Here is a 19,226-nt window from a genome sequence, read left to right as displayed (position 1 = left end):
ACGCCCTGGCCTGACGGTTTTGTACTTGATCACAACCCAAATCAATACGCAAAGCATTTAATTTAACCTGTTTGATTGTCGCATAAAAGCGCGCGCGGATGGTGCAACGAGAGGTGGAAGTGATCCGGCTCTTGTTGACATTGATGCTGGTGACGACCGTCTTATCACAAAGAAAACAAAAGACCGCCTCATCACAACAAAGCAAAACAAATGAAGGCACGAGCACTTCCTCCTGTTACCGAACGTGTTGTCATGCGCGCTTTTTTGCGACATTGGATTGTAGATTCAAAACCACGCAGGCACACAGGGAGAAAGACACTCGCTCGTGTGTCTTTCTGTCTGTGTTCGTGTGTAGTTGCGCTTTTGAAACTACAATGGAATACCAACAAGCCCAACACTCTACCCTTCTACAAAGCAGGCGGGGCTAAAGCAGGCATAAAGCACTATTTTTTTCGACTATTTCCGTTGCTATACTATGCGTACTTGGCTACGGCTTTCCGTGGAGGACTTGAAATTTCTGTAGCAAAATGAGGTTGGTTGTTCGATTCCCTCCATTAAAAATTGTCCGAAGCCTTCCCAAGTGGTGGCAAGTTTCCAGGATGTAATTGCCAAATATCCACAATGCTCCGGCGATTGCCCTATTAGCATAAGGACAATGAGAAAGTGAACGCAAGTGAAATTTTTTATCACCTTGTACATCACAAGCGATATACATTAGTATACATATGAGATTATAAACAGTATACATTGTCAGCACCGGCGCACCACACCGCACCGAATTGCACGCATAGCACGTTGTGCGCCAACCACTGACAGAAATGATTTTGATTTTAAGAGAAAGACGTACGCCTTTTTGCAGCAATTATCATATATCCAAATTGCTACAAAAAGGCCTACGCACCTGTCGCTCTTCGAATCGGAAACGGTAACAATACGAGCAGTGCCAATGGTCTGCGTACGACGTAATATGCAGTGAAGTTCTGCTCTGAGAGTGTAGGTGAGAAACACACACGCATCTTTCAGAGGGATATTTTCGTAATATATTACGGGCCACCATATTGTACCCTTATCGTTGCCTCGTCATTTGCGCAAAAGACGCGCTATCCCGCCGTATTTTTACCTCTAAAAGTAAAGGGTATAGTATAGCCCTGGGTAGGGTAACCGAGGATTGACACGGTCGCACAGCGTCGCGTAATACCGGAATCAAGATCAAAAGTATGCCGAAAAACAATGAAATTCTCAAATAAGCTCCTGCGCTGCATGTGCGTGGTATACTAATAAATTCGGTTTTTAAGTCGCGAGACAACTGAGATCATGAGCGACGCTACAGCGGTCGGTCTGTGGATTGCTTTTGCCCACCTGAGGGTTCTTCAACGTGCCATAAAGCTCATCACACGGCACCCCATATTTAACGTGCGCGGTATACTTTTTGTGTGACTATTTCGTCTAGAAGCAGAAATTTGAGAGTACTGCACCAACAAAGTACACATCAAACCGTCATACGCGTTATTTACGAGTAAGTTCGTTTACGGGTTGATTACGTCATGGAAACAGAAAACGCTTGCTATGTGAAAGTCTGGGCCAAGATCGAGGGCCTGACCTGCTAGGATAGAGTTGCCAAGTGAAATATCGTAACAACACTCGACTTGTCTGCTCGCTAAAATTCGTGCACAGAACTCTCGCTAGCCCACCTGCCGAGCTGAGTAAGTCTGGATCTTCACATCGGATCTACCGCAACGGCTAACATATAGAGGAACAATAAAACTTTACGTTTCGGGTCAAATGAAGGCCCCATCATCAGAATGAGCCAACTTGGTCTGCACTAACCGATTTAAATAGGGTTAAAAATGGGTAAATGGGTCAAATAGGTTCGTGCCTCCCAGGTTGCCTCATTCTGAGGATGCGGCCCGCGTAGACCCGCATATATTAGCCGATACGTTTGAATTATTAAAGATGACAATTCCCGGCCTCTGAACAATATTCAGTAGTCGGAAGTATAGGTACGCTCGCAATCGTCGGGTGCCGGCGGTTGTGACTGCGAAATTTATGCTATCCTCAATATTTCGCCCACCGAGGAATCGCAGAATATGGAGCTGAATAAAAAGCACGCGCCCTCTGCTAGAATCGGCGAGACCGTACGTCTTCCGTGTCCACTAAACGTAGTCTGCAAGCAGGTGGGTGTGTGGTGACTGCCGACGACGAAGCCGGTCAACTGGCGCCGCCCACGCTGCGCACCTGAGCGCCTGAGGTGGAGTTCTCCGCCGACGGAATCTTCCCCGTTCCACAAAAAGTGCGGGCAATCAAAAAGTTTCCTCTGCCAACCTCTGTCCGCCAGCTACGCCGTTTCCTTGGGCTCGTCAATTTTTATAGACGCTTCGTTCCGTCCGCCGCGGTACTTCTTCGACCCCTCGAAAAATTGCTGAAAACCAAACCAGCTTCCTCACCCGCGGCACCCTTACCCTGGAACGAAGACCTGTGAGCCGCATTCGACTCCGTCAAGGATGCCTTGGCTTCCGCTACAATGCTTAGCCATCCCCGGCACGACGCTCCCACGTCCCTCGTTGCTAACGACTCGGATAACGCTATTGGCGCGGCTCAGCAGCAAGAGGTCAACGGCGTCCACGTGCCGCTCGTGTGAGGCCGACAACGGCCGACAACGTGAGGCCGACAACGGCAAGCCCTATCACCACCACCACCACCACCACCACCACCGCTCGTGTTCCTCTCACGCAAGCTCAGCCCCACGGAGTCAAAGTATAGTGCCTTCGAGAAGTATAGTGCCTCCGTCGCGACGTACTCTGCGGTGCGCCATTTTCGTCATTCGTCCGACCATAAGCCACTTGTCGACGCTTTCTCATCCGCCAGCACAAAGTACAGCCCTCGCGATATTAAGCACCTCGCTTATATCTCTGAATTCACCACTGACATCCGCCATATCAAAGGGCCCAGTAATGCTGTAGAGGACGCCTTGAGTGGTGTTCACGCTGTGACCAGAGCGACAGTCCTCAGCGCCGACGCCATCGCCCATGCACAATCTGAAGACTCTGAGATCGCCCACCTTCGTAGCGGTGATTCAACAAGCCTCAAACTTGCCAAAGATTTGCCCGTGCCTGGCTGCCCGCGGCCCGTCCTGTGCGACACGACCAATGCCGCGCCTCGTCCAGTAATTCTCGCTGCCTTGCGGAAGACTGGTTTTGACTCCTTCCATGGCCTCGCACACCTTGGAGTCCGCGCCTCTACGGCGTTGGTTCTTCAATGGTTTGTTTGGCCCGGAGCACGACAGGACATCCGTCGTTGGGTCGGCACTTGCAGTCCTTGCCAGCTGAGCAAATGCCACAGGCACACCGTGTCTCCTCTTGCCACCTTTCTGCCTCACAGCTCCATGTTCAGCAAGGTCCACCTTGACATTGTCGGGCCTCTACCCTCACCGCAGGGTCACCGTTATCTGTTGACCTGTGTCGACAGGTTTACCCGCTGGCCTGAAGCCTCTCTCATGAAAGACTCGACTGCCGAGGCCGTTGCGTACACGTTCCTGTCCACCTGGATTTCGTGCTTTGGCGTCCCAGAGGATGTCATTACAGATAGGGGACCACAGCTTGAGAGCCACCTCTTCGCAGCTTTCCTGCGCCTCATCGAGACTGAGCGTATACGCACTTCCGCGTACCGTCCGGCAAGTAACGGCCTGGTGGAGCGTTTCCACCGTTACCTCAAGCAAGCCGTGATGGCCCACGGTGACCGTGTGAGCTGGACGGATAGCCTGCCGTCCATCCTCTTGGGCATCCGTGCGACAGCTAAAGTCGATCTTTGCTGTTCGTCGACGGAGCTGGCATATGGATCCCCTCTTTGCCTGCCCGCTGACGTCTTTGCATCTTCACCCGTTCCCTGCACGGACCGACGGACGGTCTGCTTTCCTCGCCCGCCTCAGACAGCTTTCGCAACGCTTCAGTTCACTCCGACCCGAGCAGTAGCATCACCAGCTCCCTTCGTGCCCTCTGAATTGTCGTCGACGCCCCACGTCTTCTTTCGGACGGACCGCCTTCGTCGCGCGCTTGAGCCTCCGTATTGCGGTCCTTACAAGGTTCTCCGCCGTTCACGCAAATCGTTTGTGATCGACGACTACGGCCGGCCTGAATCTGTCTCCATCGACAGGCTGAAGCCTGCCTTCATCGACAACGCTCCTCGCGTTTGTACCCTCTCCGGACCCAGCTTTCCAGCATCTCCTACGTTCGTGCCGGTGAAGCACGTCACCTGGACAGATTCCGTACCCCATGCTAACCGCGATGCTAACCTTCCTGTACCGTCGATGCTCTGAGCGGGGGGTAGCTGTGGTGATTGCCGACGACGAAGCCGGTCAGCTCGCGCCGCCCACGCAGCGCGCCTGAGTGCGAGACCGTGCAGAATAAATCATTCCTTCGTTATTGGGCTTGCTGGTCGGACCTGTCTTTCTTACCTTTAGCTGGGATAGCTTCCCACAGGTGATGGGGTGACCAAGCCTGACTCGACCCTGTGCATTTGTCGCCATGTGACGAAAAGCGTGCACTGCGTCTCAGTCGCTGAGCCATGGTAACGAAGGATGGCGTACACTACTAATGGTAGGTCTCTCTTTCAGGTGCTGCAGAGCAAACTACAGAGCACGGACGGGCCAGCCATCGGAGTGACTGCAGAAGGCGCGTCCGGCAAAAGAAAAGATGTCCTTGGAGTCCTTTCACGTCTTTTGAAGTGAGCAAAGTTGCACTGTTAGACAAACGAGGTTGCTCCAGAGGAAAAACGTTGGAATCGTAAGGTGTCTGGTAGTGATACTGCATGCCTAACTTACCCCAGCTCCAAGAACGAAAGTCTCAATGGGTGTGTTCCAAAGTTTCGCCCGGTGACTGCTGCACCAACTTCTCTCCTATAGTGTTGAACACCTTTACTGGACGGTCGTGTCTGGCATGTTCCCTTCCTTAAAGCAGAAGGAGGAACATAATCTCTTTGTGGAAATCCTTGCGCCACGATTTTTCGGCGCGGCAGTGTAGGTAGGACTTCACGGTCACAGATGGTGCCGCAGAATACGGTTCGGAGCGTCCGTGCACAGCGAGCGTCCGTCAATGGATCCCGCCAAAAGCGGACCCTAATCTCAGACAGGTTCCTGTTCGATAAAAGAGATAGGGCGCAGACTAACTGGTGCATGATGATGAAGGAACGAATAACCGAGAGACACGGGACACGAAGACAAGCACAAGAGTTCTCAAACACAGTAATGATTTAATAACACCCAAACCTCCTAAATACCTAACAACTCCCGGAGGGGAGGGAGAGGGATAAAGGATGGCCTATTTACACTGTTCCCACGTTGCGTTATCGCCACCGTCTCTTTCAAAAGTCTTTTCCACTTATCCCTTTCCCTAGACACAACCACGGTTTCGCTGAAAATGGGCTCACAGTTGCTGCATTGCCGAAGATGCTCAACTAGCTCGCTGGAGATATGGCTCTTTTTTAAGTTGAGCTGGTGTTCTCGAAGGCGGTCATTTAAACAACGTCCAGTCTGCCCCACATAACAAAAACCACAACTTAAGGGAATAGAATAAACAACAGCACATGTGCATGGTACAATCGCAGACTTATGCTTTACAGTGCAACCTTTTGGCACGACATTGAATGGAGTCAATCTACTCAACCTGAAGGCATTAGAAAAAAACATTTTCAACCCAAAATCCCTCGCTTGTCTTCGTGTCCTGTGTCTCTCGGTTATTCGTTCCTTCATCAGGTTCCTGTTGTTGACTCCCTGTATGCTCCGTGTGCAAATGCTGCTGTCAGCACTGAAAAAGCGAATAGCAATGATTCACGCTCGTATCATAGTGGTCAGCAATAATGACCAGCATACATCGAATAACCACCGTATGCCCTGTCGTACATGTCACTGATTTTGTTCTCTGGCCTTTGCATTTTCAGAGCGGTAAATCCTATGTATGTGGTCTTCCGTAGTTCTATCCTCGTTTCGGATAAAGGCTGTCAAGTTCGAGCACCCTCACCGTTGCATGGCGCCTCGCCGTCTTTTGTAAGTGTCTGCGCTCATTCTGTGGATACAGACACACGATGGGAGCGGGGGACCTACACAACAACAGGCTCATGTCAAACTGTGCGTATTGTAAATACAGTACACCCTTTGCTGTGCTCTCCGAGTAAAATAAGAAGCGCCCTCAATAGCCACGATATCAACGTCACTCACCAAGCGATTGATGAGTGTTGGATAAAACAGCTTGTTAGAGACAGCTTGTAAAATCCTGTTATACACATCTCACGCCACTTGGCTACCGCTTATTTAGGAGTGACAAGATTGCAAAAATGCTGAATTAGAGGATTTCTATGCGGCTTTGAACCGCATCCTCGGCGCTCCCCTTGGGACTGTATTTTCCATCGCGCTCCTACACAACCTCTCCCATGCTATGTACCACCTTTACCTCAGTTCGCCCATCTACCACAAAGAGTTGCCCCGAACGGCTGAGAAGAATGTGCACAATATACAAACCAAATCTACTAAACCAAACCAAATTTTCCAATGTCACGTTATCTGTGCGGCCACAGCCACATACAAAACGAATGTAGACCTATTCTAAACATACTGTAAGTAGTCAATATGCAACCCAACTTTTATGCAGAAAATGTACGGCAAGTATTGCACTTTTTACTTCAAAATTATTTGAAATTTTTAAAATTTTAAAATAGTGCAAAATCTAACTCACTGCAATACTTGTCGTGGATTTTCTATGCCAAACTCGGGTGGTTGAAAAATAATTGAAAGGGAGCAGACAGAGAGAAACAATTTATTTTAATATCAATGAAAACCATCTTGAAAGAATCACTCCGGTGCTTGCGGCTCGACATCGTTGGGCACGACAGTTGCAGAGACAGGTGGCAAGCAAGTTTCCAGGCATCACACCAGATGGCCCCACCGTCATGTCGATACGTGCGAAAGAGAGAGAGAACAACAAAATACTAGCGCCGGGCAAAAATAGCAACACTACAACAAGTCTAAACATGTGAGATCACATACAAAACACTGCTCATCTGGAGGGAAGAGGCTTAAGATGAGCGCTGAGCTAGGAATCGGGGTGCTTAGGCCTAACCGCAGTGCTTGGCCTCATGTTGGTTTACGTGGAACCCAGAAAAAGTATTAGCTGCGGGTAAAAATGCAATACAACACTGCTAATCAAATCTAAACACGGGGCAGTGCATACACTGGTAATGTGGGGAAAAGGCTTCAGACGAGCGAAGAGCTAGGTAGAAGTGCGTCAAGACCAGACACATCGGGAGAAGGCCTAAGGGCTACGGCAAATCACTCGCCTTTCCCCCGCGGCGAGCGCGGAGTGCGTCCGCTCTCATCGACAGCCAAGGCTCAACTAACGTGGCGGAGCGACCGACCGCACGTCTTCTCTCCACGAGAGCCAGCGCACGACTGACGCAAGGGCTGTTCTACGGGTGGCGGGTACGGGGTAGCGCGCGCGCTCTCCTAGCTTTCTCTGCGCCGACGCGCGCTCCTAGCGCCACTTGCGGCGACCTAGAGTGAGAAGTAACATGACCGTACCTGCGAGAGGCTAAGAGAGAAATTAATTCCTGCTCCCTCTGCTTGCCTTGCTCATTGGTCGTGATGTCATCCCAATGTCCCAAGGCTACAGCACTTATTTTCACACGGTGGACGCAACTCCTATGGACAAGGTCCATCTGCAATAGGGCCACAACGTGACATCATTACTTCCTGTCCTAGGCATGCAGCTGCATGGTTCAAGAATGCGTACAGCTGCGCTCTACACAGGAGACCTATTATTTATTGAATCACTATCCCATGATTTTTCTCTTTATCCCACTATGATTGCATAAAAACAGAAAAACTATTGCAGAAAAGCACAAAACATCTGAAATCAGATCACAGCAATTAAGCCCAATGTGACTTACCAAAACCAAGAAAGAACAAAATATCCTAACAAGAAAACCATCAATAACTGATAACAAGGACTAGGTTCACAACAAATCAACCCGCTGTCGACGGGTGTATCCCGTTTGAAACCATTCAAAATAATCTTTCAAAAATACACGCGTAAGTACCCACTGTTAAAAATATATCTCCCAGAATATACGCTTAAAAATAATCGCCAAAATATCTCCGTTTAAATATAAACGCTAAGGAATCCACGGTTAAGAATACAGTCGACCCCCGTTTATCCGGACGGTGCCGTTCCCGGCGAAATCGTCCGGATACCGGGGCATCCGGATAAATGAAACGACCGAATAGAAACGTCCTACAGAGCAAGGTTTAATTAAAACACAGAGATCTCGTCAATGACAGCTGTTACATAGTAGTGTAGGCACTCGATTCCTGCAAACTTTTACTAATTGCATAGAGTTGAGCCACGCTGTTGCGCTGCTCGAAGAATGTCAGTGCGGACGCAAAGTGTCAATGTCGGAGCCTTGTTTCTCACTCGCGTCATCGGCACCGTCTTGCTGCACATCATCGGAGGCAACAGCAACAATCACACAGTCATAGCTGCACACGCGTCATCATCCTTATCATCGTCAACGTAGTCAGAAACCGCAGCATCATCTACGGCAGTCGCAGTGAGCCTCTGCATCAGGGATCGCAGCTCAGCTAGGGAATGTCTTCATCGGCCAACGGGCCGTAAGCAGCAGGCCCTCGGGTTGGAGTTTTCCCCTTTAGAACCGCACAGTGCTCGAGATATTTCCAAATGACTCGACTGGTCAACGTGACCCAACGCACACAAATAGAAAAGGGGGTCATCGTGCACGGTTGTCTCCCCTACGGAGGAATGTAGGTCCCTGACGTGTGGCGGGAATAACCCCAACACGGCGAAAAGGGTGACGAAGCGGGGTCAGCGTCTCCTTTTACTCACGGTAGTCCGGATATTTGAAGCTGGATTACAAGAATTTTCGACTTTCATTCCCTGGAATTCTTGTCCGAGTCCGGAAGCTGAAGTCCGGATAAACGAGAACAAAATACATGGAGGAAAATCCGTTCCCGTGCCTTTTGTCAGGATACCGCGGGATCCGGATAAATGAAGTCCGGATAAACGGGGGTCGACTGTATATCGTTAAAAATAAATTGTTTCAGAATCCCCCAAATCCACCCTACAGTTGCTAGAGTCATGTGGTATGGCCCAAATCAAGGTGAACTGCAAGCAAGGGGCTTAACCTAACCTCAAAGGACCAAACTAGCCTGAACTATCCCAAACTTACCGAAACCAAACTAAACTAACCTAACATAACATGATATAACCCGGCGTAAATTGCAATCGGTCCGCCTCCGTGCTAGATGGTGAGGGGACTTTGAAACAGTTTATTTTTAATGGTGGATTATTAAACGGTGATCTCTAAGCGGGGATAGTAAGCGGTTTATTTTAGGAGATATACTTTTAACCGTAACCGTGTATTTTTTAAGCGGATTATTCTTGAATGTTTTATTCTTAAACGTTTATTCTTAATGGTGGATTTCGGGGACCTCCCCTGTCCACCACAACAGCAGTCACAGGGAGCGCAGAACCGTTCCATCCGAGAGTCAGGCACACAACTGAATAATGATGCTTCCTTTCTGCTGAATAAAGTCGCACATCTAGCCCCATTGCGGTTACTTTCTGAACTAATTTCATCGCAAAATTAAGAATCATGCCAGTGCTACTGATGTCCAGATCAAGGGTGTGTCAGCACTAGCGTCATCGTCAAGACAAGAATGATCAACAAGAACCTTTCTTGTCAAAAAAGAAATATACAGAGCATCAACAAAAAGAAAGCATACATCATAAGACAGAACAGGGCGTGTCACGATATTGCTCAACGAGCACTGTCACCTGACAAAAAATTGCATGACTGCTAGACAACAAACGAAAGCAAGCACGGAGAAAGCACGGAAAGTGGAAAACACAAACTCCACTCCTAATCGTAAATCCGTTCACGGAAGCGCACATCATTAACCAGTGACGAACCGCACATCCGTACCCTGTCAGAGGCAAACTGAATCCCACCGAGGCTACGCTTTTCCACTAATGGCCAACACAATTCCTAGGAACAGAGTTACTGTGTGCCACGTCCACACTCGCTAGTGGCAGAGAGAGGAGTGAATCATTGTGCCCTCTGCGGGCCTTGCTCATTGGTCATGATGTCATGCTATTGCCTCAGGGCTACACTGTTTTTTTTTTTCACTAATGCCCAACCCAACTGCTGTGGACAAGATCCACCGGGATCGGTAAAGCCGCGGCGTGACGTCATCACCCAGGCATGCATCTGCATGGTTCAAGGACGCGTACGCTCTAGACAGGGGACCTGTTATTTATTGATTCACTATCCCAAGATTATTTTCTTTATTCTACTGTAATGACTGCATAGGAAACAGAAAAAACTATTGCAGAAAAGCACCATGCATGAAAGGTGATTTTAGGAATTAAGCATTTCAATCCCGAAGTCTTACTAAATAAGACTTACCCCCGAATACAGGAAAGAACAAAATATTCTAACAAAGTAACACCATCAATGGATAAATACGATGAGCTCTGAGACATCTCCGTCCCTCCTTGCGGTTACTCTCTGAACTAATTGAATTACAAAATGACAATCGTTCTAGCACTACTTCTGTTTAGATCAAGGGCGTGGACGAACTATCGACATCGTCAAGACAGTGCTTCAACAAGAATATTTCTTGTAAAAAATAAAATATAATAGAATAGCATGTAGATGGAAAGCATGCATCATAAGACAGAATAAGTCTGGGAATGTCAGGATATTGCTCAACGAGCACTGTCACGCCAGCAAAAATCGCATGTTTGTCAAACAACAAGGGGGAAAAAGCCAAAACAAACACTTGAACAAAGTGGAAAACACACTCTCCAGCATCAAACTATTTCTAAACACACATACATTCCTCTTATTCAAAAAAATAGTGCTCATCATAAATCCGACCAACCTCCCATTTTCTGATGCTGCACTTTTTCTCCAGCAACGGTCAACGCATTGCTACAGACGCGTGAAACATAGAGCCACTGCATGACGTCATCACATCCTGTCTATGCAGCGGAAAGGAAATACCGTCCTTTTATTTAGTGAATCGCAAGGTTATTTTCACTGTTACCTTAAAATTCAAAAAGCACCATGCATCTGATCGGCCCCAAAGGCTTTTCAGAAGACGTCCTTGGTACTGTCAATCGTTAGAATCACAACAGCAGTAAATTACCACTGCTCTTTAAAATATAATTGAGACCTTGGAACATTCAACATCATCACCAGGCTTATGTAATGCGCGGTGTTCAACCCTTCCTATGCTCATATACTCATTGTCTGAGGCTACACCTGCGAGCAAAACGGCGCGGAAGCCTGGGGGCAAAGATCCATTCGCGAACGACGGACGACTAGACAGAACGCCGTTACGGGAACATATATAGAAAACCTATCACAAAAAGGAAAACTATCACAAACTATTACAAAAGCTATCACAAAAAGCCTGTACTATACTCTCAAGTATAATTTTAAGAGCCTTAAAATTCTACTCATTATGGAAACTATAATTTCGGTATTACTAGATCAACCGCTCAAATGTTCTTCTCACTCCCCATTTCAGACTGCCGCGTCCTGTCTTGCAATAAAGCAGACTCACATCCAAGATAATTAATATACACTGAGGGGTAGCGTGCCTCATAGGATTTATCGGCTCGGATACCAGCATTTCTGCTCAAATACTCATACCTGCAAACAGCTTACTTCATCAACATATCGAGCAAAGCGAATACACAAGCAACAACATCAATCAAATAACAAACAAACAAACATGCCCACTTCTCCGGAATTGAGCTGTACCAAGCGGCTTGCTTCTGTATAAACGCAGTGGAAGTAGTAAGTCAGCGCACTTTTCCTCGAATAGCATTGGCTGCATAAACCGGACCTTACGCTGATAAACTGTGAAATGCACATCCAATTCTGTTTTCAGAAAATTATTGCATTATGCACACACAAATGCATCGTCTCTGTGTAAAGAAAGCACAGAGCACGGGTACACAAATGGAACAGGGAAAATCACTTCTACGCGGGCAGCATAATGCGATATACGCTGAATTTTTACGGGTGAAAATTACAAGGCACTACTAAGCAATTCCACACATACGACAGTGTATACAACATACGACGGCGAAAAGGCTTAAGACGGAGCGCTCAGGAATAATCGCAGCGTTCCCGCACATCGCTACGAAGCTGAACGGCTATCACAAGACGACAACAACAAGGTATTAGCGAAGGGTAAAAATTGCAGCAAGAAACACAGTGCTGAACAAGTCCAGAGATGCGACATCGCATACGAAACACTGCTGATCGGGGAAAAGGCCTAAGCCTGCGACAGAAAGTCATAGAGCATACACAAGTTCATTTTTCAATTTTGCGTAAACTAAACGCGGTTTGCTATTTCCTGCTTGGAAAACGACGCACAAATTTTCTTAGGGAGCAGAGAAATATAGGAATTTCTATTCCGTGCTCAGACACCAGCATTTCTGGTCAAATACCCATAACTGCAAAATTCAGCACTGCTTACTTCATGAACATATCGAGCACTCAACAAGATCTAACAAACAAACCCACTGATAGAACACTATTCAGCTTTACCAAGCGGCTTTCTTCTGCGTAAAAGGAGAGAGAAGGAAGAAACGAGCAGTGAAAAACTACACGCACTTTTGCTCGCATAGCTGTAACTGAAAAAAAAAAAGAACGAGGCACACGCTAATAAACTGAGACAGACACCCATTTCTGCTACCAGATAATTCTTGCATAATGCTACATGCACAGTGGCGTTATCCCTGCGTAAAGAAAGCACAGAACGAGGGTACACAAATCCGATCCCTTAAGCGAGGAGGGAAAGGCACTTCTGCTCGGACAGATAATACGATAAATGTGAATTTGCGCGAAGAAAACTAAGCTTGAACACCGCTACGAGCGTGGTAGACACATACTAACGAAGAAAAACATTCCTATTCACTTCTACTGATCGAATTGAAGCTAAAGGCTTGAACCGCACGATAAGAACAAAGCACACGGCTTCAGGATGGCATATCAAAGGCTCGTTCAACCCAACAGATTATAACAAACGTGATAACAATTATTTTTTAAACCACTATTTCACGCAGTAGTACATAAATATATCATTCGTGTCACACGAAAAGGCAAACACAAAGCACTTACTTGTCAAGTGCAGTCCCAGCTTCACAAAAGCGCGCACACACACACACACACACACATTTTTTGTAGCCACAACGAGCCCAAACACAACGTCTATTTCACAACCACATAAATCCATATTATTCCTCAGGTCAATAATTATCCTACCTACCTCAGTAGGCGGTACACACATATATGCGAACGCGAAACAATAGGTCTTCGTTCCGGACATAATAGGATATCATCAGTTGACCGTCACAAACCAAAAAAAAAGGAATGCATGTTCGCTATACATCCAGAAAATACGATGCCGTGCTTTTGCGCAAAACATCCTGTCTCATGGCTGAGCACGTCGCGATACGACATAAGTTAGAATTAGTGTGGCTGCCGCTCCTGTGGCCTGCTAACGCAGTCATCGAAATATCCGAGCTTTCGTGATACTACTTTCCCGAAAGTGTCCGACGTCCGACCTCGTAGTCCGCCTCGGGGATGTACTTCAACAGGAGACCATCCTGGGACAGCTGATAGGTGTCCGCTGGACGCATGGTGCAGTTCTATGTCTACGAGCTCCTTCGTGGTAACGACGTCCTTCAGGGGCAGAGGTGCACCAGACAGCGCACCTGCCACCTCATTTGCGGCTTCCCTCCGGTATTCGATCGAGAAGTCGTACCGTTACGTCGTGGCGTACTCCAACGTCCAATGTCTTCCGGCGGGATTTTTCAGTCTGACCAGCCAGGCGACTGCGGATGGTCAGTCTGGGTTGCAAATTTCGCACCATCCAGATACATGTCGAACTTATTCAGTGCGAACATGATAGCTAGCCAACCGGGCGCGAACATGATAGCTAGCCGAAACCGGGAACCGACTGGCAACAGCGATGAAGCAGCAAGCCGCTGGAGCACTTCGCGATGCGGGAACATCACTGCTCCTTGGAGAGCATCACGGAACAGAGTACCAAACACCTGTGGTCTGTCTTGGACGAGAATCTGCGATGACCTGCGACGACTTCCATGTACCTCGGAACAAGGAGAAATTCTGGAATAAGAACTGCTACCATTTTCCCGGATGTCCCGGAAGCCAGGTTTGACCGATGTCTTGGAACACTATGGGAACCAGTGACGCAAGGCCTTTGAGATGAAACCCGCAGCCGCTTAGCATCAGCAACCTCCAGTTGCTCGATGCTGCGCTGAACGAAATGATCGAGACTGATGCTGCGAGACCCTCGCGCAGCCCTGTACCGTGGTACCCGTGTAGTAGCCGGTGGTACTCGCTCCCAAGAAGGACGGCGCAGCAAGGTTATGTGCACACTACTGCCGTCTGAACAAGGTAACGGTGAGAGATTCCCATCCACTTCCCTCTGTGACTCGATCGTATAAACGTTGGGATCAGCCCGTGTGTTCACAATATTGGACTACAGTCAAGGAATCCTCCAGATGCTGATAACACCTGCTGATGTCGATAAGACAGGCTTTACCTGTCATAGGAGACTGTTTTGGTTCATCCGGCTTCCCCTCTCCGGCTGTCCAGTTCCCCGGCTAGTTGTCAGCAAATTATGGACAAGGTGCTCGGCGATGTGAAGTGCAACTTCATCATAGCTTATATGGATGACAGTATTTTTTTTCACGTTCATTCCAGGACCACCTTTGATACCTTTCTACCCGTCGAATGAAAGTGGTGTTGGGACGCATGCACTCTGCTGAGCTGACAGTCAATCCTCGAAAGAGGCAGTTGTCGACTAACCGCATCGACATGCTCGAGTTTACGGTGGAATCCGGCACGGTCAGGCCGAACCTGGACGAACTAAAGGCTGTACCGTCCGTAGGACGTGAAGAGCTTGCAGAGCTTCTTTGGTATGATTCGATTTTATAGGCAATTCGTACCGCCACGTGATGCAGCCATTAATATGCTTATTGCGGAAACGTGCGCGCTGGTTCATGGGTGGAAGCACAAAGGGATGCCCTGACTGAAGTGATAGGTTTTAATCGCCCATTTGTAGAGCAGACAAACGCGAGCGATTATGGATTGGGCGCGGCTTTGTTATAACAGCACGAAGGCAAACTTCGGCCAGTGACATTTGCAAGCCTCACGCTGAAGTCGCTAGAGCGAAATTATACCGTAACGGAGAAGAGTGCGCGGGTAGTAAAGTGCATCGCTGTTGCCAGTCAGTTCCCGGTTTCGCCTTGGGCTGATGTCTTGGGTACCCTCACCAGTCTGGCGTCGATCTCTACCAGGGGTTGTCCACTCCAGCAATGAGCGGAAGGTACTGCTGCATGCATGCTGGATAGCGTTCGCGACGTAAGTCCAGGACAAGTCCCATCCGGATAATTAAATCACGTCCCAAGGTCATTGCTCCTGCCAGTCCAGGAAGGTAAACAAAGGGTGGTCCGACACGATATTCATCGACGGTGAAGGTAAGGCGTACCGCGCCAGCGACAGGTACAACCGCACCAGCGCCGAGCCATAGGAGAGTCATGGGTCGGGTCGTCCGTACCGAGATGTTCCGCTTCCGGCAGCAATCGTGGATAGTGTCGCTGATCAAGGAAACAGCTGCTCCGGTGTCCGCCAGACTGACACCCTTGCCCAGAAAGCGCACCACTATACACGGTCCAATGTTTCAGATGTCATCTTGCAATCGGAATGCAAGCGGGAGAAAGGCCACTGCATTCTCAGAAAAGATAGCACAGCTAGAAGTAACTTGCCTCTAGTAAATGTTCGCTCCCGCCGCGGACGGTATTGCATTATCCGCGTGTACCACAGTCGGCGTTTTCCTGGAGTTTACCACAGTCGGTGTGACTTTCCCTGGGGGGCTTGTCCAGGGGCGGCTGGAGTACGATGCGGGCAGTTCCGACGCCTTTTATTTCAACTGAGTGCGGCGAGGTTGTTCCCTCGATCGGATGTTTCGCTGGTATTCTGAGACCTGCAGGCCAGCGGGGATGGAACTCCGCTGCCTGTCTGCCCCATAGACAACTAGGATGAAGAGAATCCCCCGGTCTAGGGTTTGGGTGGTACCGCAAATAAGCTAACTCTTATCCCGTATGGTGGCATTGTCGGAAAGCACGTGCCACCTTATCTTTTCGTCTGAGATAGATTCCGCTCTCCCATACAGTTCTCGAATCGTCCGACTGTACTATAAGAGGTTCTCCTCACTATGATGAGTGATCATGATGAGTGATATGATATAGTAGTGATCTCGTATCGGCAGAGTGGCTTGATAGAGACAGGTTCGTGCCTCGAACTGCAGATTATCCAACAACATGTGTAGCGCTGAACCCAAGGACAAGACCTGAAGCATACGAAAGCGTGAGCCCTTCGTGTTTTCATGAAGGCCGTACCCGAACTGGTGCCAATGCGACGATAGCTTGAGGCTGACACCACAGTTGCTTAACAAGCAACCTGGTTAAAGTCGTAGAACGGCGATAATTTGCTCGTCGTAGTGATCCCGCATCGGCATTGTGGCTTAATAGAGACAGGTTTGTGCCTCGAAGTAGAGATTGTCCTACACGTGTAGCGCGGAAACCAAGGACACGACCTGAAGCAACTGGTGTCTGGTGACGCTGACTGGTGACGCACTTTATACTTGAAGGAAAAGTTCTCGCCAGTTGAAGGGATGTCCGTTTTGATTGGCCGTGACAGTAACAACAAGCAATGCTTTGCAGAGTACATCCCCATAAAAGAAACCCTTCTTCATCTGCTTTCTACTCCAGCTGTTCTTGATGCCGTCAGGCAACCAGTTCAGGCAGGTGACGGAGACAAGCTCTTAGATATAACAGATGGATCGTTGCACAAAGAACACCCATTTTTTCACACTGCAAGTGGGTCACGCCAAATTGAGATTATGTTATACCAAGATGCGTTTGAGGTGGTTAATCCTCTTGGACCAGCGAAGAAAAAACACAAGATCGTCGGAGTGTATTTTACCTTGGCTAACTTTCTCAAGCATCTCCGTTCCACACGCGATCACCTGCAACTAACTCTACTCTACAGGGAAAGTCTCATTAAGAACTTTGGCGCAGACAAAGTATTTGCCAAACTAATAGCCGACCTCAAGGACTTAGAACATAATGGCATCACCATTGGGAACGAATGCTTCAAAGGCAGCATCTTCTGTATCATTGGAGATAACCTGGGACAGCACAGCATTGGAGGATTTGTGGAAAGCTTCAGCAGATCATTACATTTTTGTCGTTTCTGTGATATTGAGCGTGCTCACTTCGTGGAGCATCCAGAAGAGCTTGGAGTTCTGCGTACTACGGAGAGCTACGAAGCTGCTGTTACCAATGCTGAGAGCAGCAACACAATCGTACAGGGTGTAAAGACAAACAGCTGTTTTAATCAGTTGGAATTCTTCCATGTTTGCCAACCAGGACTTCCCCCTTGCTTAGGACATGACCTGTTTGAAGGCATAGTCGCCTGTGACCTGGCCCTCTACATCAGACATTTTGTGAGGGTCCGCAAGTGGTTTTCTTACCCGAGGCTGAACTATGAACTTGCGAATTTCAAGTACATGGCTTCAGATTCAAGCAGTAAACCATACGAAGTAGCCGAACACGCAAAGAAGATTGCAGGAACAGCTGCATCAACCTGGACCCTACTTAGACTGCTGCCTCTTTGTATCGGCCACTATGTGCAGGATTTTGAAGACCCTGTATGGTGTCTATTATTGACCTTGAGGAAGATTGTAGATATTGTCTGCTCACCATGCCTAAACAATAGTACAGTAGCATACCTCCAGGTTCTAATTGAGGAGTACTTGTGTGACAGGAAAGAACTTTTCAAGTCGTCACCACTGCTGCCAAAGCACCATTACCTACTTCATTACCCTCGCCTCGTGATTCAGTTTGGGCCACTCATCAACTTGTGGACGATGCGCTTTGAGAGTAAGCATTCTTATTTCAAGCACTGCGTCCGTAAGTTGAAGAACTTCAAAAGCTTGTGTAAGACACTTGTGCAAAGGCACCAAATGCTCCAAGCGCACCTCCTCTCAGACGGATTCTTTGAGCCCGACATCTCCACTAAAGCCGTGATGCCAATACAGACTTCAGCATACTGTGCCGGTATCCAATCATCCATTAAGTCACGCGGCATCGATGAACAGAACAGTACTGTTACCAGTCAGGTGACTTACAAGGGCACAACGTATACTGAAGGCTTGTTTGTTGCAGTCACCAATGACGACCATTTGGCTTTTGGAAGAATCACCTTTGTCGTTCTTTGTGGTACTGAAGTCTTCCTTGTTTTGAAGTGCCATGTTGGAAACTTTCAGAGTCATTTGGGCATCTACACACTTGAGGAATGTTCACAGTACTGCTGTGTGAATGTGAACAATCTCATTGATTTCTATCCGCTGCCTTCATATGTCGTCCGTGGGAAGCGATACATATCGCAGAAACACTTCATTCCTATTTAGTAATTTTGTGGCTAATGAGTGGTTATTCAACGCTTGAAGTGCCTGTTAAAGGGAGTTTGGATGAGGCGCAGGGAATTGGAAGGCTACTTGTGATCAAGCTCTTTGTACTCAGCGTTAATATTTTGTTTTGATTTTGCCCTGGAAGACATCGTGTCAGGAAGGCCCTTATAAGATACCCGGATTTATTTTGATGTGAGAATCCTTCTACGTCTCTTCACATGCTTGCTTAATGGAAATTGTATTTGTGAACCTAAGCTGCATATGTCGCACGTTCAATATTATTTCTGCCATTGGTAAAATGTGAATCTTGTGTTAAAGTAACCGTGCGGCTTTATTTCGACCTACGATTGCCAATTTGCATTGCTAAGTCCTCTTTTCAAAGATTGAGCTTCAATTTGCTGGAATTGCTAATTTTCATAATTGCACAATTTTGTACCTTATGCAGATGGACATTGTTGAGCTCGAGGTCTCTACTGTCCTGCCAGCACTTTCGGATCAGGAAGTCTCCACAGTTCTTGCAAAATTAAAAGAAATCGGTGTTCAAACAGGGGAAGATTTGAGGTTCTTAGAAGAGCCAGACCTTCGTGGGGTGCTGAAACCAATACAGATTAGGAGATTCCTCTCCACAGTAAAGAGAGGTGAA

At 47.9% G+C, this 19,226-nt stretch overlaps 1 protein-coding gene across 2 annotated transcripts in view; it reads left to right on the top strand.

Annotated features, from left to right (window-relative positions):
- The window catches only part of LOC135373995 (uncharacterized), a 109,236-nt gene that overhangs the window by 87,428 nt on the left and 2,582 nt on the right, over positions 1-19,226 (top strand). For both annotated transcript variants that reach the window (XM_064607016.1, XM_064607017.1), the window contains 3 exons: positions 4,610-4,719; positions 5,932-6,037; positions 19,029-19,221. In XM_064607016.1, the coding sequence (XP_064463086.1) occupies positions 4,610-4,719; positions 5,932-6,037; positions 19,029-19,221 (409 nt within the window). The remainder of the gene's footprint in view (positions 1-4,609; positions 4,720-5,931; positions 6,038-19,028; positions 19,222-19,226) is intronic.

This window comes from Ornithodoros turicata, unplaced genomic scaffold (assembly GCF_037126465.1).
Source record: "Ornithodoros turicata isolate Travis unplaced genomic scaffold, ASM3712646v1 Chromosome37, whole genome shotgun sequence".
Taxonomy (NCBI): domain Eukaryota; kingdom Metazoa; phylum Arthropoda; class Arachnida; order Ixodida; family Argasidae; genus Ornithodoros; species Ornithodoros turicata.
The sequence above is the reverse complement of the archived record's forward strand: the minus strand, read 5'-3'. Positions and strand labels throughout refer to the sequence as shown.